We start from the raw sequence: 23,602 nt of genomic DNA, 5'->3' as shown, positions 1-23,602 counted from the left end.
TGGTTGTTGGGAGTTTTATTATGATTATGATTATAGATGAAATTGCATTGCTGGTAACTGGTATGTTCAAATTTTCTATTTCTTTCTGATTCATTTTTGGGGGTTTTATATTTCCAGGAATTTATCCATTTCTTTTAGTTTGTCCAATTTGTTGGCATATAATTTTTCATAATATTCTCTTAAAATCCTTTATATTTCTATGTTGTTATTTCTCCTCTTTCATTTCTCATTTTGTGTGTTTGAGTCCTCTTTCTCTCTCTTTCTCTCTTTTTGATGAGTCTGGCTAAAGCCTTATCAATTTTGTTGATCTTTCCAAAGAACCAGCTCCTGGTTTCATTGATCTGTTCTATTGTTTTTCCCATTTCATTTATTTTTGCTCTAATCTGTAGTATTGTTTTCTTCTACTGGTTTTTGGATGTGCTCTTCTTTTTCTAGCTCCTTTAAGTGTATGACAAAGTTGTTAGTGATTTTTCTTGCTCCTTAAGGTAGGTCTGTATTCTGTACACTTCACTCTTAGATCAGCTTTTGCTGCATCCCAAGGATTTTGACCATTAGTTTCCATTGTCATTTGTTTCCATATAATTTTTATTTCCTCTTTGATTTCTTTGTTGACCTACTCATTGTTTAGTATCATGTTATTTAACTTTTGTGTATTTGTGTTCTTCCCATATTATTGATTTCTAGTTTCATAATGCTATGGCTGGAAAAATGCATGGTATAACTTGAGGTCCTATTTTTTTTTTAATTTATTGAGGCTTGTTTTGTGGCCTAATATGTGACCTATTCTGGAGAATGTTCTATGTGCACTTGAATGTGTATTCCACTGTTTTAGGATGAAATGTTCTGAATATATCTGTTAAAGCCATCTGGTCCAATGTGTCACTCAAAGCCATTTTTCCTTATTGATTTTTCTGTTTGGATGATCTATCCTTCCATGTCAGTGGAATATTAAAGTCTCTTACTATTGTGTTGCTTTCAGTTATTTATTTTATATCTGTTAATAGCTGCTTTATGTATTTGGGTCCTCCCAAGATGGGTACATATATATATATATCTACAATTGTTATATCTTCTTGTCGAATTGTTTTATGATTACATAATGTCTTTGTCTCTTGTTACAGTCTTTGTTTTAAAGTCCATTTTGTCTGGGGTCTAGGTGGCTCAGTTGGTTAAGTGACTGTCTTCAGTTCAGGTCATGATCCCAGGGGTGGTAGGATGAAGCCCTGAGTCAGGCTTCCTGCTCAGTGGAGAGTCAGCTTCTCCTGCACCCCTGCCCTTCCCCCTTTCTTGCTCTCTCTCTCTCTCTCAAATAAATTAAAAAAAAAAATAAAATCCATTTTGTCTGATCTAAGTATTGCTCCTCTGGTTTTCTTTTACTTCCATTTGCATGATGAATGCTTTTCTCTCCATTCACTTTCAGTCTGCATGTGTCTTTAGGTCTGAAATGAGTCCCCTATAGGCAGCACATAGATGGGTCTTATTTTCTACACATACTGTCTCCCTATATCTTTTTATTGGAGCCTTTAGTCCATTTACATTCAAAGTAATTGGTTGATAGTCATATATTTATTGCCATGTTGTTACTTGTTTTATGGTAGTTTTTGTAGTGTTTTGTTCCTGTCTTTTGTTCTCTTTTATCATAGTTTGCTGACTTTCTTTAGTGATATGCTTGGATTCCTTTCTCTTTATTTTTTTGCATATCTATTACCAGGTTTTGATTTGTGGTTCCCATTAGGTTTATCTATATAGTCTTTTGCATATAGCAGTCTAAAGTAATTCGATAATTGCTTAAGTTTGAACCCATTCTAAAAACATTAAATTTTTACTCCTTTCCCCCCAGAATTTATGCACATGATGTCATATTTTACAACTGTGTGTGTAAATTCTTGACTGATTTTTACAGATATACATAATTTTAGTCCATCCCATTTTTCTTATTCCTGCTTGTGGTCATTCTTTTCCACTCAAAGAATCCCCTTTAACATTTCTTCTCAAGCTGGTTTAGTGGTGATAAATTCCTTTAAATGGTTGAGTGGTGATAAATTCCTTTAACTTTTTTTTTCCCCTGGGATACTCTTTATCTCTCCTTCTATTCTGAGTGATAGCCTTGAAGGGTAGAACATTCTTGGTTGCAGGTTTTTTCTTTCAGCACTTTGAACATCTCATTCTACACCCTCTAGCCTGTCAAGTTTTCTGCTCAAACATCAGCTGATAGCCTTATGGGGCTTCCCTTGTATGCAACTGTTTCTTTTGCTGTTTTTAAAATTCTCTCTTTGTCACTACTTTTTGCCATTTTTTAAAAAAGATTTTATTTATTTATATTTTTTGCCATGTTAATTACTATGTGTCTTGATGTGGATCTGCTTGGGTTGATTTTGTTTGGGGTTTCCTGTGCCTGGTGAATCTAGATTTGTGTTTCCTTCTTCAAAAGTTTTCAGCTATTATTTCTTAAAAAAAAAAAAAAAAATATATATATATATATATATATATATATATATATTTCTTCCTCCTCTGCTCTCTTTTTTTCTTCTGGATCCCTATAATATGAATGTTGTTATGCTTGATCATGTCATTGTTTTCCCTTAATCTATTTTAATTTATTATTATTTATTTTTCTTTCTCCTGTTCAGCTAGATTGCTTTCCACTACTTTGTCCTCCAGGTCACTGATCCATTATTTCTCTACTATATTTTAAATTTCAGTTATTGAGTTATACATCTCTGATTTGTTCTTTTTTATGTTTTCTATCTCTTTGTTGAGGGTCTCACTGAGATCCTCCAGCCTTTTCTCCAGTCCCTTGAATATCTTTATTACCATTACTTTAAATTTACTAACAGGTGTATTATTTATCTCTGTTTTGTTTAGCTATCTTGCTGTAATTTCCTCATTTTGTCTAACTCTCTGTGTCTATTTCTATGTTTTAGGAAAGTCAGCTATGTCTCTTATTCTTGAAATTAGTGGCCTTATGAAGAAGTGGTCCTGTGGACTTCTTTTGTGCCATGCCCTTGTTCACCAGAACCTGGCCTTTCAGGGGTGTCTCGTTTGTGTGTTGTGTATACACTGCTATTACGGCTGAGCCACATTTGCCTTCAGTCCAGTCATCTGCAGTGGCTCTCCTTGCCTGTTGTGGGCACAGTTTGATTCCTGTGTTGTTAATGGGCTGGTCTCAGTCCACCCTGGGCTTGATTTGTGTCAGACCAGGCTTTTGCCAAAGCTGGAGTAGCACCAAACTTCAGGGTGTTCTTCATGTGTTTTCCCATAAGAAGCTTTCATTGGTGAGCAAGGACTGCAGTCAGACAGATACCTACCCCCAATCCACTGCCAGGGTCACAGTCAGGCTAGTGTGTGTGGTTATCTTTCCCTCTCTCCAGGGAAGAAGTCAGTTTGGAGCAGTGTTGGCCCCTGTCAGTCCTGCTTGCACACTGTCAGGCTAGTGGCACTGCTTTGAATGGACTCCTGCAAAGGATATTTTGGGGGGATAGACCTGTGGGAGAATGGAGGGATGGGGTGCACTGCCTAGCCTGGGATAGAGGGGGAGCATCTGCAGGAGAATGCAGGTTGGGGTGCACTATTTTTAAACTAGGCAGAGGGTGTTTGCTCTGTGCTGGTTCCTGCAGGTGTCTGTGTATCTAGATTGGCCTGGGGTGGGGGGTAGGGAGGGGTTTGAAGAGGAAAATGGTGCCCACCAATTTTTTGTTCTTGTAGAATCTTACAAAGATCCCTACCCCTCCAGCACCTGCTCTGAGATTAGTAAATAAATCTTCCTGTATACCCCAGTTTTTTTTTCCAAACTGTGTTTCTATGCTGTATCTCAGTGGGATTGTTTGTTGTGCTGCCTCTTTAAGTGTGGGGACTCAGTTTCCTATTGCCCTCCACCTCTCCCAGAGCTGAGCTACCTGGTTTTTAAAGTTCAAGGTGTTACACTCCACTGATTATAAGAACTTGTGAAATTAGGCCCCTCTGGATTTCAAAGCCCAATAGGGATTCATATTCTCAGTGTAGCTCCGACATGCCTGGGGTGCCTGGGGTGAGGTATGTTCCTCTCCCCTCTCTGTGCCAATGGCATCCTTCCTTCCTTTAGACAGTCCTGTGAGTCAGTTTGGTTCCTGACCATGTCTCCACCCTTGCTACCCTCTTCAATATGGCCTCTTCTTTTATATTTAACTGTGTAGAGTCTGTTCTGGTAGGTTTTGGGTCATTTTCTAAGTTATTTACAGTGATGTGTGTGTTATCTAGGTGTACCTGTGGGACAAGGTGAGCCTAGGATCCTCTTCTTCTGCCATCTTTCCTGAAAGCCTGAATTTTTTTTTTAAGACATAATTGACAAACATGTAGCTAGACTAGGAAAAAAAGTAGATTCAAATAAGACCAGAAACAAAAGAAGAAAAATTACAACTGATGCTACAGTGAAGGGGTTGGGGGGGCGGTCATAAAAGACCACTATGTACCTACCATCATACTTAATGATGAAAGACTGAATGTGTTTTCTCTTAAATCAGAACCAAGGCAAGCATGCCCACTCTCACCACTTCTCAGCAACAAAGAAGTCCTAGCCAGAACAATTAAGCACGAAAAGGAAATAAAACACATCCACATTGGAAAGGAAGAAGTAAAATCATCTGTATTTGCAGATGACTTGATCTTATATATAGAAAACTCTAAAGACTCCACAAAAAGTTGTTAGAATCAATAAAGAAAATCAGCAAATTTGTAACATACAAAATTAACATACAAAAATCAGAGGCATTTTTGTACACTAACAATGGACTATCCAAAAAGGAAATTGGAAAGACAACCTCATTTAAAATACCATCAATAACAATAAAATAGGAATGAACTTAATCAAGGAGGTGAAGACTTGTGCATTAAAAACTGTAAAACATTTCTGAAAGAAATTAAAGAAGATACAAATTAGTGAAGACATCCTGTGTTCCTAGATTAGAAGACTTAATATTGTTAAAATGTCCATGATACCCAAAGTCATCTACAGATTCAGTGCAATATTGATCAAAACCCTACTGGCATTTTTTTTAAAGATTTATTTATTTATTTGACAGAGATCACATGTAGGAAGAGAGGCAGGCAGAGAGAGGAGGAAGCAGGCTTTGCCGAGCAGAGAGCCCCATGCGGATCTTGATCCCAGGACCCTGGGATCATGACCCAAGCCGAAGGCAGAGGCTTTAACCCACTGAGCCACCCAGGCGCCCCCCTATTGGCATTTTTTAGAGTAATAGAAAAAGAAAAAATTCTAATATTCACATGGAACTGCAAAGGATCCTGAATAGCCAGAGCAATCTTGAGAAAGAAACACAAAGCTGGAGGTAGTACACTTTTTTATTTCAAAATGTATTACAAAGCTATAGTAGATTAAAGAGTATGGTAGTGGCCTAAGGACAGTGGAACAGAATATAGTGCCCAGAAATAAACCCATGCATAAATGGCCAGCTGATCTGTAAATAAAGCTACCAAGAATACACAATGGAGAAAGGATAGTCTTTTCAACAAATGATGTTGGGAAAGTTAGTCATGTGCAAAAGAATGAAGTTGAACCCTTGCTATATACCATATACAAAAATCCACTCAAAATGGATTAAAGACTTAAATATAAGACCTAAAACTGTAAAACTCCTAGAGAAAAACTCGGGGGAAGATCTTTATGACATTGGGCTTGCCTATGATATCAAAAGCACAAACAACAAAAGAAAAGTTAAATAAGTGGGTCTACATCAGACTTAAACGTTTCTGAACAGCAAAGCAATTAACAGAGGAAAGATATATTATGGAATGAAAGAAAATATTTGCAAACCATATATCCAATAAGGGGTTAATATTAAAAATACATGAAAAATTATAACAACTCAGTAACAAAAACCCAATTTAAAAATAACAAAGGACTTGAATAGACATTTTTCCAAAGAAGACATAGAGTTGACCAACAAGTATATGAAAAGATGCTCAACATCATTCATCATCAAGGAAATGCAAATAAAACCCACAGTATTCACAATGATGAACGAATCACACCTGTTAGGGAAAGCTATTATTAAAAACCAAAGGAAGAAAAATAACCACCAAAAGATACCAAATGTTGGCAGAGATGTAGAGAAATAATTAAAACTCTGTACTCTGTTGGTAGGGATTTAATACAGTGCAACTGCTATGGCAAACAGTATGGAATTTCCTCAAAAATTAAAAATGGAACTGCTATATGATCCAGCAATCCCACTTCTGGATATATGTGCAAAAGAATTCACAGCAAAATTTTGAAGAGACATTTACACATCCATGTTTATTAGAGCATTATTCACAATAGCCAAGATGTAGACACAGCCTAAATGTTTATCAATGGTAAATGAATAGAGAAAATATAATTGTGTGTGTGTGTGTGCACACGTGTGCAATAGAATATTATTCAGCCTTAAAAAAGGAAATTTTGTCACATGTGACAACATGATAAATCGAGGATATTATGCTAAGTGAAATTAACCAGTTACAGAAGGACAAATATGTCATGATACCACTTCTATGAGGTAACTACAATAGTCAGACTCAGAGAAGTAGAAAGTAGAATGGTGGTTTCCAGGGACTAGAAGAGGGGGAAATGGAGAGTTGCAGTTTAACGGGTATAAAGCTTCAGTTATGCAAGATGACTAAATTCTAGAGATCTTCTGTACCACATTGTGTCTAGAGTTAACGATATTATACACTTAAACGTGTATTGAGGGGGGAAAATCTCATGTTAAATGTTCTTACCATATTTAAAACAAGAGATTGGCTATAAGGGCTCTGTAGGCTGTTTGTTTAGGTAGTTTTTTTATTTTTGTTTAGCATTTTGGTTGCTAGTTTACCATGATGGTAAGCATTCTGCATGACCATCCTTGTCTCTTGTGTGGTTCATCTTATAGTTAGGGCTATCTATGCCAATATACCAAGAGATTCTGACTGTGTTAATGTTTGAGAGGCATGCACAAGGCCTAAATCTGACAATGTCTTCCTCATTGCTTTGAAGCTCCTGAAGTTAATCATCCCTTTGAGCTAAAGATACGACCCTTATTCGGGTCAAGTTGTTTCCAGATAGTCATTGATATATTGATACCTAGCATGATTTAAATAATCTCATCAGCTAACTGAGAGCAAGTGCATTTTAATAAATTTTGGAAGATTAGAGTTGGATTTGCAAGAGAGGTAATATAGCAACACTAAGATTTGGAGTGAAGAAGAAAGGGAGGGGGGGTCAAGTTTTCAGTCAAGTTTTCAGAAATACTAACATCTAGTGTTCCATCTGTGCTTGGGGCAGTCCTTTCTGTGCTCACAATTTAGCATGATTGACAGCTCTTAAAGAGAAAAGGCCACAGTCATGACCCAAAACTCTTATTTCCTTTCTTTTTTTTTTCTTTTCCCTCATCTTTTCTTTTTCTGAAACCGCTAGCTAGCTATGATATGTAAATACTGCACCTGTCACAGTGACCTCATTTCCGTACCATCTTCTAAGCACTTGGTGACTGATGCTAATTACTATGATGAATGTAGCCAGTGGGAAACTGAATATCCCAGTGTAAAAGAGGAGACCAAATGCTCTGGTCTGTAAAGTGAGAGTACCAGGCCAACAGATCAATACGATTGCTTTGATTAAAGTTCCCTATTTGTTAAGCATGTATATGTATGTAAATACTTTCACTTTTTCCTCTGATCTCTGAAGAAGTGCTTTAAGTTTGAATTTGTCACAACTTCCCAGGGGTGACTCTCAGTTGAAATGTCACTGACAGCTTGTGGTTTGGACTTTTTTTTTTTTTTTTTTTTTTTTTTTTTTAACTCCAGGCAGAATCAAAGAGAAGCTCTTGAACAAGTGCAAGGAGTTGCTGTCAAGCAGGAAGCTATTGTTAGGAAGAAAGTCCAAGGAACCAGCCAATGGCCGGAGGACCGAGCGGAGCAGGTAGGGTAGCCTGTGACTACTTTATATTCAAGGGGAAGGTTCCTCAGATGTTCTTGAAACCACGAAGTAAAAAATGGAGGAGGAACAGAAAAAAAAAAAAAAAAAAAAAAAACCCGAAGAGGAACTGTGAAGTTCAGTCCCCGGCGACCAGCAGTGAGCGGAGGAAGTACAGGGGGAGTTGTAAAAGAGGCGGTGTCAACAGCCTGCTGAGGAAAGAGGCATCTTTGCAGAAAGAGGCAACTTGACATATCAGGACTTTTACCGCTGTAGAGATAGCTCCGGTATACAAAGCCCATGCAAACACAGAATTGCAGAAGTTCAGTAGAGGCTTATCACTTCCCTGAGAAGAAAAGCACATTTTCAGTTTCGTGTGCATACTACCAGGGGACGCTCAATTGCTTTCTTTCCCCGCCACCCTGCTAAAATCCAGTATTAACCGTATGTGTCCAGGTTGAGGATCGAGATCCCGCAGCCCACTCAGCCGGTGACAAAGCGAAGTCTTTGCTGCATGAATTAGAGGAAGCAATCTTGGAACAACAGAATCTCCAGCCTATAAATACCGAGTTGGTGAGCACTTACCAGACACTTGAGCAGAAGAGGAGAAAACTGAAAAGTGAGTAGCAAATATGTGTTATGTCCCAATTCAGTCCACTCGGAGGTGGGGCAAAAAGACTACAGCCATTTTTGTAGATGACAGCTGCTGTGTTAATACCCACATTTATGACAATAAAATGGTTCCAGAAAGCAGTATCGTGGGCTTCCAGAAAGGCTTGCCTAGTGTCCAAGTAGGCTGCTTTAATGGCTAACTTTCCCTTTCAGTTTTTTTTTTTTTTTTTATGAGCTGGATTTGTCTGTGACTGTTACTTCTTTAAAAACTAAAGTCTCAGTATCTGTAAAAGTAAACAAGGAAGGAAAAAATCTTACATGCGTGGGATATTTGAACTCGCAAATGGCTTACCTATCCTACCCCGATTTTATTAGCTAGCTTGTACCCATTGTATGGTAGAAAAGGACCTGCCCTTCTATTTTCTTTTGCATAGTAATTTTAGAGGTGGGCAAAATACTTACAAATTCAGTGTATCAAAATATTAAATATGTGAAAGCTCTTTTTAAATTTTAATGTGCTCTTTACATATATATTTTGCTTTAAAAATTGGAATATTGGTCATTTTTCTGTATTACCTGAAAGTAAGTGTTTACTAAGGATTTAGGTGAAAAGACAATTGTCAAATGACAGATGTCAGATTACTCAGTAGTGAATTTTATTCTGGAAGCATAATTGGGTCAAAATAAAGCTTGCTTATTTGACCATTTATCAAGCAATTGCTTTTATTCAGCCAGCTTCTTGTTCTAGCTGTCCTAGATGATCTTTTTAGATGAAATTATTAATTTGGGTAACAAACAAGTGAATTATCAGCTTAAGCTAAGCTAGAGAAGGAGATTCTCAGACCTGGGTTTGTTTTGGATTTATTGTACTGTTCATACTGCTATCTGAGAATGCTGTTCAAAAGTTTAAATGACTTGGCTAGTTCTAATGTAATAGTAATTATTCAATAATTTTAAGTACCAGTTTACTTTGTCAGTGTAAGGCTTTAAATTACATAATCTATACATTATTTTATGATTGCTCAGAGGGCACTGGAGAAGATTCCCTTGTGATCAGAAGTGTTCTTGTTGAGACATAAGTAAAAAGGCATTCCAGATTTGGTTTACGGTTTGTTTGCTTTAGACACTGTTTTTAGAGGACTAATTTTTTGGGTTCAGTTATATTTATCTTTGATTAAGTCAACATTATACCCCATAGTTTATAAAGCTAAGAATTTATCTCCTCCTACTACTCCCCCCACCCTAATCTCGCCTTTGATTTCCTTTTAATACCTTCTTGGAAGAGTCAACTTTTGTAACTTATCCCAAAATATACATTCTTGATATAACGAAGTTGCTATTGTCTTCCCACTTCATTGGTCCAAATACTACTGAAAGCTATCCTGGGTTGTATTCATATGTTTTTTTTTTTTTTTTCCTGGCTGGATAAAGTAGAGTGGATGCCTCCTTTCTGTCTTGAGTTGCTCACAACCTGCCTGGGTTTTTTTGTTTGTTTTGTTTTGTTTTTTTCGTTGTTTTTTTTTTTTTTCTTGTTTGTATCTTTTGCTGCCCATAGAAGGCATACACATCAGGATTTTGTTCTGAAGACCATTTGCTTATGAGGATTTTTCTAACAATGCCTTAAAAATCAACCTTTGCAACAAGGGAAATTTAGGTGGCACATATTTTTTAAATGTTCTGCGGAGCAGATTTTCCAGATAGACTGTGAATAAATGTCAGCGAGGTAGGACAGTTATCACATAAACACATCCTGGCACATTCCACCATTACCACTGTCACCACATGCTGTTTGAATTCTGAGTCAGACGTTTGAATTCTGAGTCAGAAAATAAAAATATTTAAATCCACTTAGTTCTTCTGAAACTTTCTGGTTAGCTTACTACATTATTAAGTGTTTAAGGCAATGGCTTTTTGTCGCATCTAAGAATGGTTCCTTAGCAAATTGGGTGGGGATTCAGTGATTGTGTCCAAATGTTCAGGTCAATGACAGGGTTCATGAACTGGAACTAGGAAGTTGTTCATGACATTTGAATAGAAATCCTAAACCTAATATTAAAAAAATAATGTCTAAGTTTTCAGGGGCCGCCAGGATTGGACTGATGTATGAGCTTGTAAGTGAACACGCCAGCCTCTGTCACATGTGCCCTTAGAACTGCTGGGTTTCTTGAATGGTTACCTATATATTTTCTTTCTTCTGCTCCTTACCTACGTATATATCTAAGTATCTTGTTAACAAAGGCAATCCTAGGTATATAAATGGATGTTTGTTTTGAAAAGGAAACCAAAAGTCTTCTTAGATCTAGGGCATTTACCTAACATATTAGAGTGGATCTAATGAAACACCGACCACTTGATCTAGTATAGACTATCACCTCATTAAAGTTCATACTCTTTTTACCCCGTCCAACATGAAATCTTCATTGAGTCCCTGATTTAATAAGCAAGGAGGGAACTGATTACCTTTAGAGACTATAAATATTTTCTTGGCCGGAGAGCCTGAGCAGCTCCTGTATATCATAACTCCTTATCTGAACCTAGTATCTGTATCAACTTTAGAGAAGGCTTTTACCTAGATGATCTCTCTGGGAGCTGTCTTCTAACTTGCTGTCCTTAGCATGGAGCGGTTGGGGTGTGGGACAGATAAGAGCCTCAGGGCTTTGAAGATGGCCATGTGTCTTGAGCAGTCAGTACACAAGAGGGACATGAGACAAGAAACGGGGGTTGAGGTGATTGAGGTAAAGATAGGAACAACCCCAAATCATCTCTTGCACAGCAACTCTGATGGGATGGGGGCCTAAATTTTCCCAAATGTAGGAGGCAGAAATGGATGACATAATCTAGGAGGCAGTATAGCCTAATGATTAAGAGCATGGTATTTGGGGGCGCCTGGGTGGCTCAGCGGGTTAAAGCCTCTGCCTTCAGCTCAGGTCATGATCCCAGGATCCTGGGATCGAGTCCCACGTCGGGCTCTCTGCTCAGCGGGGAGCCTGCTTCCTCCTCTCTCTCTGCCTTCCTCTCTGCCTACTTGTGATCTCTGTCAAATAAATAAATAAAATCTTTAAAAAAAAAAAAGCGTGGTATTTGAACCTAAAGGAACCGATGTTCTGATTCTAAGACAAAAGCGAAACTGGATAAAGTTAGGCAAATCTCTTTACCTCTCTGAGTGTCAGTATCCGCTTCCAGAAAACGCAGTAGTTAATTTATAAATAACAAATGCGAAACAGTAGCTGGTGCTCGGGAGAGTCTGTTTGGCTAGAGCACGTTTCTGCCGCGTGCGTTCTCATTCGCCTTTAGCCAATGGGTAATGACTTGATTGCAATATGGAAGTTGTATCATTTCATTCACGATTTTCCTAGGAATAGGGTCTGGCTTGGTGGGAGAACTAGAACCTTCAGCACGGAAGGAGAGAGTGTTCTGCTTGGCTGCTGACAAGCAGGAGGAGCCCTTTTAGCTTTATTTTAAAATTACAAATGAGTGTCTCCACCTGGGCGTCCTCCCCCAGAGAAGAGCCACCCAGCCTTGCGGAGCTCTAGCTGGTGGCAGACGGTACTCCCGGCTGCATTCACTTTAGCAATCCCACTCCCTGAGTTCCACGTCCATCTGTATTTCCTTAGCATCCCACCAGCGCTGTGCCATTTAAATGTCACCAGAATCTCCACACTTTTGTTATTGTGCATTTCTGTTACCCTGTGAGGCCGCCTTTGGTCATTTTAAGAGGCATGTCTCCGTGATCCAAGTTCTCTTCTGAGGCACTAATAATTTATAATTTTGTTTGTTAGTGCTCTGGTTACATGTTGCATATACATTTTTGATGGTCTCTTCCTAACCTGAGTTCATCTCATAAACTGTTTTTTTTGTTCTTGTAATTTTTTAAAAAACAAGTTCTTTAAAAAAAAAATTGATGCATAATTAACATATCATGAAATGTTCAGATCTTAAGTGTATTTTTTTAAGATTTTATTTATTTATTAGAGAAAGCAAAAGCAGGGGGAGCAGGAGAGGGAGAAGCAGGCTCCCCACTGAGTAGGGATCCTGACACAGGGCTTTTTCTGGGACCCTGGGATCATGACCTGGACTGAAGGCAGAGGCCTAACCAACTGAGCCACCCAGGCACCACCTGAAGTATATTGTTTACAAATGCACATTGAAACACAGAACTGTAACCCCACAAAGTTCCCTTGTGTTACTTTCCAGTCACTGCCATTCCCCCACCTCCACCACTATAAGGATCTACCTCTGATCTGATTTTTATCACCGATGGGTTAGTTTAGCTTCTAGAATTGAGATATAAAATATGTACTTTTGTGTTTTTGTCTTCTTTCCCTCATAATATTTATCTTAATATTTTGTGTTTATTAGTGGCATGCCTTTTTCATGATAGAGTCATATTTCTTTGTATGAATGGTTCCATAGTTCAGTTATCTTTTCTCCTATTATTGGACATCTAAATTATTTGCAATTTGGGGTTGTTATGGAGCAAGCTGTTATGAATGTCTGCATATGGGTCTTTGTGTGGACATATGTTGTTCCCTAACCTGGGATAAAGATCTACGAGCAGAGTTGTTAGGGCATAGCGCAGCTGTAACTAAGAAACTGCCAGTTTTCCATAGGGTCAGTAACATTTCACACTCCCACCAGCAGTGTGTGGGAGTTCTGGTTTCTCTACAGCATCAGTGCTTGATGGTGTCAGTCTTTTCCATTTTTGTCACTCTTCTGGGTATCTTCCTGTGATTTTCATTTGTTGTGCCGACTGACTATTGTAAATCTTCTTTGTGAAGTCGTTAAGTCTTTTTTTTTTTTTTAAGATTTTATTTATTTATGACAGAGATAGCAAGAGAGAGAACAAAGCACAGGGGAGCTGGAGAGGAAGTAGGAGGATCCACGCTAAACAGAGAGCCCAATAGGGGACTTGATCCCAGGACACTGGGATCATGACTTGAGCCGAAGGCAGATGCTTAACAGCTGAGCCATCCAGGCTTCCCTGAAATATCTAAATCTTTTGCCCATTTTCAAATTGGGACATTTGTCCTTCTGTCATTGGTTGTACAATTTCTTTACATATTTTGGATACAAGTCCTTTGACAGATATATGTATTGTGAATTATTTTCTCCTGGTCTCTGATTTTCAGTGAAACTTAATTTTTTTTGAATACACAGTTTTATAGAACATAACACATCCATTGTGTTATAAAAGTTCACGTTCCATAAATGTCAACCATCATTGATAGCATTATTATTGCACTGATACTAAAGTTTTAATTATCAACAGCCAATTAATTGTAGGGCCTTTTATCTCCGCTTCCTTCAAAGACAGTGTATCTAAGACACCCGGTCCCATCCTATATCGCAGATGGCAATAGCGGGGGATGTAGTGGCCATTGTTTCATTTGTTTCCATGTAAAATCTAAATGTCCTAGAGACATGGCAGGTCCAACTCCAAACACATAAAGAATGCAAAGGTGAATGCATATTAGGCTCATAAGGCAATGTATTTTGCCTCATGGAACATATGGAAATAGTTGCTACACGTTGCACAAAACATCTGTTGAAACAAGGTTTACGATTTAAATGTTTTGAGATGGACTAGTCCTAAAACCCAAGATTGCCTGGTGGGAAAGCAGATGGGCAATTTAGATAGTCTTATACAAATTCATTATTTCTTCTGAAATACAAGCCTATTTGGAAATCCACAGAGAGTGTCTTGGAGAAACACAACCTTCACAAACATAATGTTGGTCACTTCTGAGAGGTTTGGTTGCTTTTGCTTAGATGTAGGTCGGGAGAAGGATTTATTTAATACAGTTAAAAGAGAGAATTTTCTAAAACAATCTTTTACTAGAGTTTTAAGTATTAAAAATTACTTAAATATGTTAGAAATTTTTAAATAAGTATTTTACTCCTAGTGGGCTTAGTAACACTAAGTGAAGCTTAGTTGTGAAATAAGTTATTTTTACAAAAAAAAATTCTTACAAAATAGGATTTTACATGGTAATTTTCAATATAATTGAAGCTTTTTAAGCCTTTTTCTTAGAAAAAAATTTTGTTAGATTATGTACTTTTTCACATATATTAGTATTATTTTAATGGCTCAGAATTTTTCAGTCTATTGAGATAGAAAACTGTATGGTTTGGACACCAGAGTATTTGCTGTTAATTTTCCTTGCTGTTAGTGTTAAAAAAAAAAAAAAGGTAGCTATTAATATGTCTCCATCTAGCAGAGCTTCCTACCCTCATGTAATTTTTGTTTTTAATCATCTGTGGGTTGAGAAGGCAGTCAGAGCTTGTCAGAATCATGTATTAATTCAGAGCCTACTGTACAAGTGGAAGTGTGAGGAATTGCCACAGGAATAAAGGCCATGAATATCAACATCTATTTTGGTGCACAAGATTTCGGCCTATTTTCTGGTTCTTGTCTATATTTTAAAGAGTGTAGATTGTCAGGTAAGTGATATGTACCTGTGTAACTCAAAAAGTTAAAAAGGTTTTTCTTTTCCCCCTCATTTCTGTTACTCCAGAGATGAAAAATTGGAAGTTACTGGGAGGCAGATTTCAGTGAAGTAGAAAGACAAACATTTTTAATTTCATGAAAAAGTATACTGAATCGAGCCTCATCCTGTGAGTCTGATCCCAGCATGACTAACCAGTTATCATTGAAATCCACTGGACAACAGTGTTCTTGTCATCTCAGACCTACCCGTAGGATTCTGGGATCACAGGGCTCTGATTCTAGGGGTTGCCATCCCTCACTCACAGCTCATGCAGAGGCTTCTGGGAGAGAGGATTTCTACATTCTAGGCAGTTGGACTGAATGACCTCTGAGGTGTATTACTGTGTTAAGGTGGAATCATTCTGACTTCTAGAGGACATCTCTCACATCTGTGGAGGGGAATTTGGAATGCCCAGCGGGGATCATGGGTTAGCTGCTCTAGCCTTTGTTCTGCTCTTCCATTCCCACCAGACATGAGTTGAGAACTCCATTCTCAGAAGTCACTGCTTTCTTTCTCCCTTCCTCAGACCCCAAATTTAAAGCTCTTAAAAGTTTATGAGAGGAACTGAGGGAAAATGGGGTTACAAATTATCCTATTAAGCTGGTTATGAATTCTCTTTCTAGCAACAACTGAGTCACTGAGAAAGAAGTTAATTAAAGGACACCTCCATGGCTTGTTATTTCAGGTAAAAACAAAAACAAAAACAAAAAACTTGTGATATGTATTTACTATGGGGAAGAGGTCCAATTTGTGTAAAGTTTTGAAGCTAATTTATAATAGATAATCATTTTAATCATAAAATTAAATAACCAACTTAGAAGAAAATGCTCTGGTGGACTTTGTTCTCTTCTGCACTGTGAAAGCATTTAACAAAACAAGAGTGGGGTTCTCATTAGTGAATAGCTCCTAATAACATCTTTCAAAGAGAAAGCGTTTCAGAATTTACTGTACCTATTAGCAAAGGGCCAGTGTTTTAGTCTTAGGCACATCCTTTCTGATACTCTTGAATGTGTACTGTTAGATGGGCTGGGATGGTTCCTGCATCTTTTTTCTCCTATTTATTTTTTTTGGTTTGTGTGTGTGTGTGTGTGTGTGTGTTTAAGAAGATTTTACTTATTTGAGAGAGAGAGCACATAAGCAGGGGGAGTGGGAGAGGGAGAGGGATAAGCAGGCTCCATGCTGAGCAAGGAGCTTGGCTCGGGGTTTGACCCTGGGATCATGACCTGAGCCAAAGGTAGACGCTTAACCAACTGAGCCACCCAGGCGCCCTCGTATTTGAATTAAACTTTCAACCCCTTCCTGTCTGGATATCTCAATATATCCATGGTAGAGTTCAATGTATTTCTTTCACTTATGCTACTTGGTGAATTTCTCCTTTTTGTTCATAAATGAGGAACATAAGGAACAGTAAGGTTGGCACTGGGGGCGGGGACTGGAGAAGGGATGAAAGAAGGGTGGTGTCTGCATGTATCTGTTCCCAAGGCATAATGCAGGCACATCTGTTTAAGTAGGAAAAAAAAAAATTATGCATGTGGGAGATTAGGCCAGGCAGAGTGCCTAAAAAGCCCCCTACAGTAAATTGAAGTGGAAAAAACCTCCACATCTAAATATGCTTTAATCTTACCAGGAACACCGATACAATTTTCTATAATGTAATTGTGATAGGTATATTTCTACCTCTTGGACTAAGGCCACAATTTGATTGCTATGGGATTCTCAGAGGCACCATTTTCACTACACTGACCTGTCTCCAGACAACCTTCTTTGGCCTCTGCCTGAAGCTTTCAGTGACAAACCCGTTGCATTTCCTGTCCCCAAACTTTGACTTTCATTCCTAGAACAAGGGGCAAAATGCAATAAAGCCTTTACCATTACAAGACTGTTCCCTTAAACCCTTGACAGAACCGGCCAATACTACCCTCCTCAGGTAGCATCATATCTGCTCTTAAGTCTAATATGCTTTGTATCCTTGATGCTGTCGTCATTCTGCCTTTGAATATGCTCCACCATTTTCTCATGACAGAGCTGTTTAGATGAGGAATTTCCTTGTTGTGATCCCTTGTCCTGCACAGATGGAATTCAACAACCATTTCAAGAAAAACTGGTAAGTTTAAGCTTTTTGAAACAAGTTAAGTGCCAGTAGTGAATCACTACTATGTCAAAAAGGAAAGCAAAGCCCAGTGTGTATTACTAGTCTTAGAACTCTAAGCCAGACCATTTTTGGGAGATTATGAGATGAAACAATGAATACGTACTCTTTTTTTTTTTTTTTTTTTGTTTTTTTACTTTTTTTTCTTTTGAGAGAGAGAGAGAACACAAGCAGGTAATGGGGGACAGAGTGAGAGAGTCCTAAGCAGTCTCCAAGCCCAACACAGGGCTTGATTTCATGACACTGAGACCATGACCTGAGCTGAAATCAAGAGTTGGACACTTAACCCACTTAACCAACTGAGTCCCCCACGTGTCCCTTCTTATTCTTCTTCCTTGTCACACACATGCACAAAATGCCAGTAGATACTACGATACAGTGATACATTAAATTATTTGATTGTGGTATCATGAAGAAGTATTGTATAACTAAGGTTACCCATCACCCATATCTTTATCCTCAAGGCTTTTGCTTATATGACAGTATCGATTATTGGGAATTAATACAATTCTGTTAAATTATTGAACTGTAATTTTTAATGAGAATTATACTTTACCCATAGGGTATAGCTTTCAATCAAAAGGTTGAAAGCTTTATTACTTGGGATCATTTATTTTCTTCTTGACCTCTCTCACAGGGTTATTTAGACCAGTGATATTCTTTCTACCTTTGGAGATGAAGATAATAGATAATGAAATATGTTATACCCTTTAGATAGCTAATACTATTTAATTTTCTGTTCAGAAGCGGTGTTGCCATAAACGATATAGTGGTCAAGAAGCAAGACTACATCAGACACTCCTGACCTTCATACATACGAGCTGGTATACACCTCCACTAGGTAAGCATGGATAGCCGCCCCCCTTACACCCACCCTATCAGGCATGGCTGAGGGTGAGGTTCTTTTTGAAATGGAAAGTCATTAATCACAATTATATTTGTATAGGAAAAGTTGTTGTATACTCAAATATTTATCCTTGAATTCTCTCAGTCAACTTCTGTTGGAGCACCTACTCTGTGCAAGGCCCCATATTTCTGTATAATAAAAAATAAATCTTAAAATAGCTCACAGATTATCAGGGAGGTTAGAATGGGCCCAGAGAAGTCAAAGAAGGCTTCGTAGAAGAAATGAGAGTTGAAGCAGGCCTTAAAAGATGGGTTGCATTTGGAATTGCAAAAAGGATGGAAAAAGAATTTTAGCTGGGGAGGACAAAATGAAACAGAAGAATGCAAAAGTCTCAAGTGTTTGAAGAAGAATCGAAGCTGGACAAGTCTTTTTTAGATGAGTTTGGTTGTGATGCAGTAGAATGTAAGTTTGGAGCTTTTTTGGTTGTGGGTCATATTGTGAACTATGACTCAGTGTCAGGTCAAGGAGAATGAATTTCATCTTAGGAAATGCTCATGGTAGTGACATCTCTCATCACAACCGAGATGTGGCTGAAAGCAAAAGTTAATGGCTGGTTCTGAAATGACCAAAAGACATGGGATGGTTTGCAAAATAAAGTTAAGAAGAAATAAAGAGCAAGTAGACTGATCTGTGGATCATTTCAACTAGAGAAGGGAAAACTACTACCACGACTAGTAGAATGGCCACTTTGCTTCAATCAATAGCATACGACTTTACAGAGATATTTTACTCACACTAACCCAGGAATAATAACACAACCACAATCCGGCAGTGCCTGCAGATGCCTGTTCTCTGCTCTTAATGTCACTATTACCTCATTTAATCCTCACCACATCCCTGCCAGAAGATGCTAATGTAAGATAAGAAGGATAAGGAAACAGAGGAATATTGACTTAGTAATTTGCCTAAGGTCACGTGTTACTTCACAAGCAAGTAAGCTGAGGCTCGGAGTAGTTGAGGTGCGTATCCAAGAGCACACAACTAGTATGTGGCAGAACAAGGATTTGAACGAAAACTTTCTGATGGACTCCCAAGCCTCTGTTTTTTTCCTATTACTCATTCCTATGCTCGGAAAAAAACACCTAAGATGGTTTCCTCCAAAACATGTGGTCTGGGGGCACCTGGGTGGCTCAGTGGGTTAAAGCCTCTGCCTTCAGCTCAGATCATGATCCTAGGATCCTGGGATCGAGCCCTGCGTCAGGCTCTCTGCTCCGTGGGGAGCCTGCTTCCCCTCCTCTCTCTCTGCTTGCCTCTCTGCTTGCCTCTCTGCCTACTTGTGATCTCTGTCAAGTAAATAAGTAAAATCTTAAAAAAACAAACAAACAAAAACCACGTGGTCTGTTACCCTATTTCCTTTGTTTCTAATGGGTCCCCATCCCCATGTCTGACCATTTTGTCTTCAGGAGTTGGTAAAGCTGTTTCTGTCAGGGGCAGACAATAAATCCTCCCGGCTCTGGCGGCTGTGTGATTTCTGCAGCAACTACTTGGTATCACACATGCAGCCATGGTATGAATGAATGGGTGTGTCTGTGTTACAGGAGAACTTTATTTACAAAAACAGGCAGCTGGCTGTATTTTACCCTCTGGCTGCAGATTGTTGACCCCTCTAGCTGCTTTTAGGCAAGTATTTTCTGCCCTTTCCCCACTCTGCTTAAAAAAAAAAAAAATGGCATTTTCACTTCATGTAACTAAGCATCAAGGAGGGGGAGGGTTAATAGAATTGAGTTGACTTCTGCTTTATATATACGTACATACATATATACATACACATATATATACACACACATATAATTTTATATATATGTATAATTTATATATTACATTTATTAAAACATATATTTATTATATATAAAAATAAATATAAATATATGTGTATTTATTATCTAGTTTAAACCAGAAATAAATTTTTGGTTTTATTCTTGGCTGTTCTGCAGATGTCTTGCATGTAGAGAGTCTCACAGCAATTCCAAGAGTGGAAGTGACACTTCTCTCAGGTGTAGCCAAAAGAATCCAGGTTTCATGTGAAAGGCCCAACTATGGAGAATTAGAGGATGGAGCTTTGGATGTGACTAGAAGACGCAAGTAAGTTAAACGAACAGAATATACTTACCCTGTTCTTCACAGGTGGCCTTTTTTTTATTGCCTAGACTTTTTAAAAATTATTATTTTTATTAACATATAATGTATTACTTGCCCCAGGGGTATTGCCTAGACATTTAGTCAGTTAGACTTTTGTATCCTGAGACCATCATGTCTTTATTATGGAGTTCTTACAATGGAACTTCTGACTTTCTGAAAATTGGCAATTTTAAAACAAAGATACCTCTATAGTTTTCTTGAAGCGACTTTTCTTGTTCTTTGATTCCCCTACTATCCATTCTAAAATGTAAAAGACAAATTAGGCTAGCTGAATGTTTCCCAGTTTTTAGGAATCTACTATCTACTGCTAAGTTAACTTGGGTCAGTTTTGAGCATATTCCTTCTTCCTCAAGGCTAATGAGCCTCTGCAAATCCCTGCCCCCACACCCACCCTCTACCCAAGTTCCTCTGTGCTCACCTTTCTGAGTACGCAGACTGAACTTCCTTAGGAAATGTTTCAGAATGTCAGTGGAGTTTGTGCGCACTGTTCACTCCCATGAAATTTCCTTTCTGTATCAAGGGTAAGGAAGCAAGACTTTGAATTGCAAATTCTTTATTTTCATTTTTGTCCAGCTTCTCTATGGTTTGCGACCTCTCTCCGGTGGAGGTTGGTGCTCTCTTTCCTTGTATCTTACTAAAACCATGAGCTTAATTAGAAATTTGGTTAAGTTGGGACAGGGAAGGGAAGCATTTGATATCTGCCAAAATTCTCGGTCTTTCTCTCTGTAGTAAGGAACTTTGCTTTCTATTGTCAGGTGCCCAGGCCCTAAAGTTGGCCCCTACCTAGGATCAGATCTTTCCGGTTGCATCAGGATGAATGATGACCTAAGGATGGAAGTGAGCATTTGACTATATTTCTACTTTATTTTTAGTACTACTGTTATCCTGGTCATCTTCTATGGGTGTGTGTGTGTGTGTGTGTGTGTGTATTTGAAGTATTATGGGCACTCTTACAGCAAATATGAATCTTATACCACAAAACACAGATGCCTGAGAAAGACCAACATTTGATGGCAAGAAATTAAAATTCAGCCATTTGGGGGCTTTCTGTCCCTTCTGTAGTATTAACACAAGGAAGCCAAAAGGAGATATTTGGTGAAGTACACTGAAGATTTTGTTAAAGAGGCAGGTTGGTTTGGGACTTAAAATTCACTCATGACTCTAAGACGTCTCAGGTCTTATTGTCTAAGAATTGAAGCCAAGCCTAGGTAATATTTGATGTGCTTGTACTTTGTAAAAAGTCACAAAGTAGGGCAATGCCCATAGAGTATTCATTGCTGCAGTCAGGTGCTAATTGTACTTCTCCACCTAAATAAAAAAATAAATAAATAAAAGAGTAACACTGAATAACATATCATTTAGGCAAACTCTCCAGGTTATGGAGGTATGTGTGGAGTGCTTCCCTCAGTCTACAGCCTGAGCCTGGCCATAATTTTCTCAATCAAATGGAGCCCACAGTTCTGTTTCAGGATATAATAACCCATCATTCATCCTTTTTCTTTCATTGCTTAATTGAGCTATAATTCACATATTAAACAATTGGATTAATTAAATGTTTTTAAATAAATTCACATAATTACACAGTCATCACCAAAATTAATTTTAGAACATTTTGATCATCCTAAAAAGAAGCCTCCTGCTCATTGACAGTCTATCCCCATTCCCCCCATCCCCAACCTCAGTCTGAGACAATCACTAATCTACTTTCTATCTCTTACATATTTGCCTAGTCTGGATATCTCCTATAAATGGAATAATATAATATGTAACCTCTTGTGACAGGCTTCATTCACTTGGTATAGTGTTTTCAAGGTTCCCCCATGTTGTAGCATGTATCAGTATTTCATTCCTTTTTATGACTGAATAGTATTCCAGTGTATGGATATACCACATTTTGTTGTATCCACCCATCAGTTGATGGGCACTTGGGTTGTTAACATTTTTTGGCTACATGAATGATGTTACTATGAATGTTAGTGTATAAGATTTTGTGTACACATATTGGTATTCATTTGGGTATATACCTAGGAGTAGAATTCCTACATCATATGGTAACTACCATTTTGAGGACCTGTGAAACAAATTTCCAAAGTGCTTACCCCATTTTACATTCCCACAAGCAATGTATGAGTATTCCAATTTCTCTAAATCCTTGTCAACATTTGTCTGTTTTTGTTTTGTTTTTGTTTTTGTTTTTTAGGATTTTATTTATTTATTTTACAGAGATCACAAGTAGGCAGAGAGGCAGACAGAGAGAGAGAGGAGGAAGCAAGTTCCCTGCTGAGCAGAGAGCCTGATGCAGGGCTTGATCCCAGGACCCTGACATCATGACCTGAGCCGAAGGCAGAGGCTTTAACCCATTGAGGCACCTAGGCACCCCTGTTTTTGTTTTTGTTTTTAAATTATAGCCATCTTAACAGGTGTGAAGTAGTTTTGATGGTTTGGGTATGTTTTTCCCTAATGACAAATGATGTTGAACATCTTTTTGTGTTCTTGTCAGCCACGTGTACATCTTTGGAGCTATGTCTACCCAGATCTTTACCCATTTTAAAATATGGAGTCCTTTTTACTACTGAGTTATGTGAATTATTTTTATTATTTCTCTCAAGTGTGTGTATCTGACATTTTTCTGTTCCTTAATACCCATCCTATTGAGTAGCTAAGAAAAGGAAAGAAAAAGGAAATGAATCTATTTTGCTATTACTTAGCAGTTCTTATAAAGTTTAATAAAGGAAGTTGGACTAGGAAGCTTACAGGATGCTTGGTTATTAGTAATTCCCCTTTTATCTGGCACTGATTTCACCAACAAGGGGGAAGAAATAGGTATCAGTTGTGTACCTGGCACTTTGTAGGAAAGCATGTCCACATGCCATGTTATTAATCTTCTCCACAACTTTGGTAGGTATTCTCTGCTTTTATAGATGAGACAACTGAAGTTCAGAGAGGTTAAATAACTTATCCAAGATCATTCAACTGGTAACTAGCAAACATGGGATTCAAATTCAGGTTTGTCTCACTTCAAAGGATAAACCTTTCTCACAGCCCCTCTTAGAACAATGAATTTAGACCTTTTGATCATAATAATTACTCATAATTACCTTGGAAGTAGTTTTTTTGGCTAAGAAATGTGCTATCTAAAAGGATCTCCTAATCCATTTTCATTAGGATATATGACAGGTTTTGTCTGTGGCCTTGACACTATTAAGAAACAGGAGCTAACAGACCATAATAGAAACTCCTGTCAACCTTCCCTGGGGAAATGTATGCACCCTCTGAGGTTTTCATGCTGTCTTCTGTGTCATTCTTCGAGAGTCCCCAGGAACTAGTCCGTTGGCTGTACTTGACGGCTGAAAGCACCACTTCTCACCATTCCCTTCCCA

At 38.1% G+C, this 23,602-nt stretch overlaps 2 protein-coding genes across 6 annotated transcripts in view; both read left to right on the top strand.

Moving 5' to 3' along the window:
• Positions 1 to 8,359, top strand: part of LOC116866313 (lymphoid-restricted membrane protein) — a 74,395-nt gene extending 66,036 nt beyond the window's left edge. The window contains exon 15 of the mRNA XM_032855254.1: positions 7,819 to 8,359. Coding sequence (XP_032711145.1) covers positions 7,819 to 7,942 — 124 coding nt within the window. The 3' untranslated portion in view covers positions 7,943 to 8,359. The remainder of the gene's footprint in view (positions 1 to 7,818) is intronic.
• A 21-nt stretch (positions 8,360 to 8,380) lies between these two features.
• IRAG2 (inositol 1,4,5-triphosphate receptor associated 2) overlaps positions 8,381 to 23,602 on the top strand; it is a 46,514-nt gene continuing 31,292 nt past the window's right edge. For 2 of the 5 annotated variants that reach the window (XM_032855246.1, XM_032855243.1), the window contains exons 1-6: positions 8,381 to 8,546; positions 15,651 to 15,712; positions 17,051 to 17,131; positions 17,921 to 18,017; positions 20,018 to 20,165; positions 20,978 to 21,059. In XM_032855246.1, the coding sequence (XP_032711137.1) occupies positions 21,036 to 21,059 (24 nt within the window). In that variant the 5' untranslated portion in view covers positions 8,381 to 8,546; positions 15,651 to 15,712; positions 17,051 to 17,131; ... (1 more) ...; positions 20,018 to 20,165; positions 20,978 to 21,035. The remainder of the gene's footprint in view (positions 8,547 to 15,650; positions 15,713 to 17,050; positions 17,132 to 17,920; positions 18,018 to 20,017; positions 20,166 to 20,977; positions 21,060 to 23,602) is intronic. The other 3 variants (XM_032855244.1, XM_032855245.1, XM_032855247.1) reach the window with 3 other exon arrangements.

This window comes from Lontra canadensis, unplaced genomic scaffold (assembly GCF_010015895.1).
Source record: "Lontra canadensis isolate GAN:19392208 unplaced genomic scaffold, GSC_riverotter_1.0 scaffold9, whole genome shotgun sequence".
NCBI lineage: Eukaryota > Metazoa > Chordata > Mammalia > Carnivora > Mustelidae > Lontra > Lontra canadensis.
The sequence above is the reverse complement of the archived record's forward strand: the minus strand, read 5'-3'. Positions and strand labels throughout refer to the sequence as shown.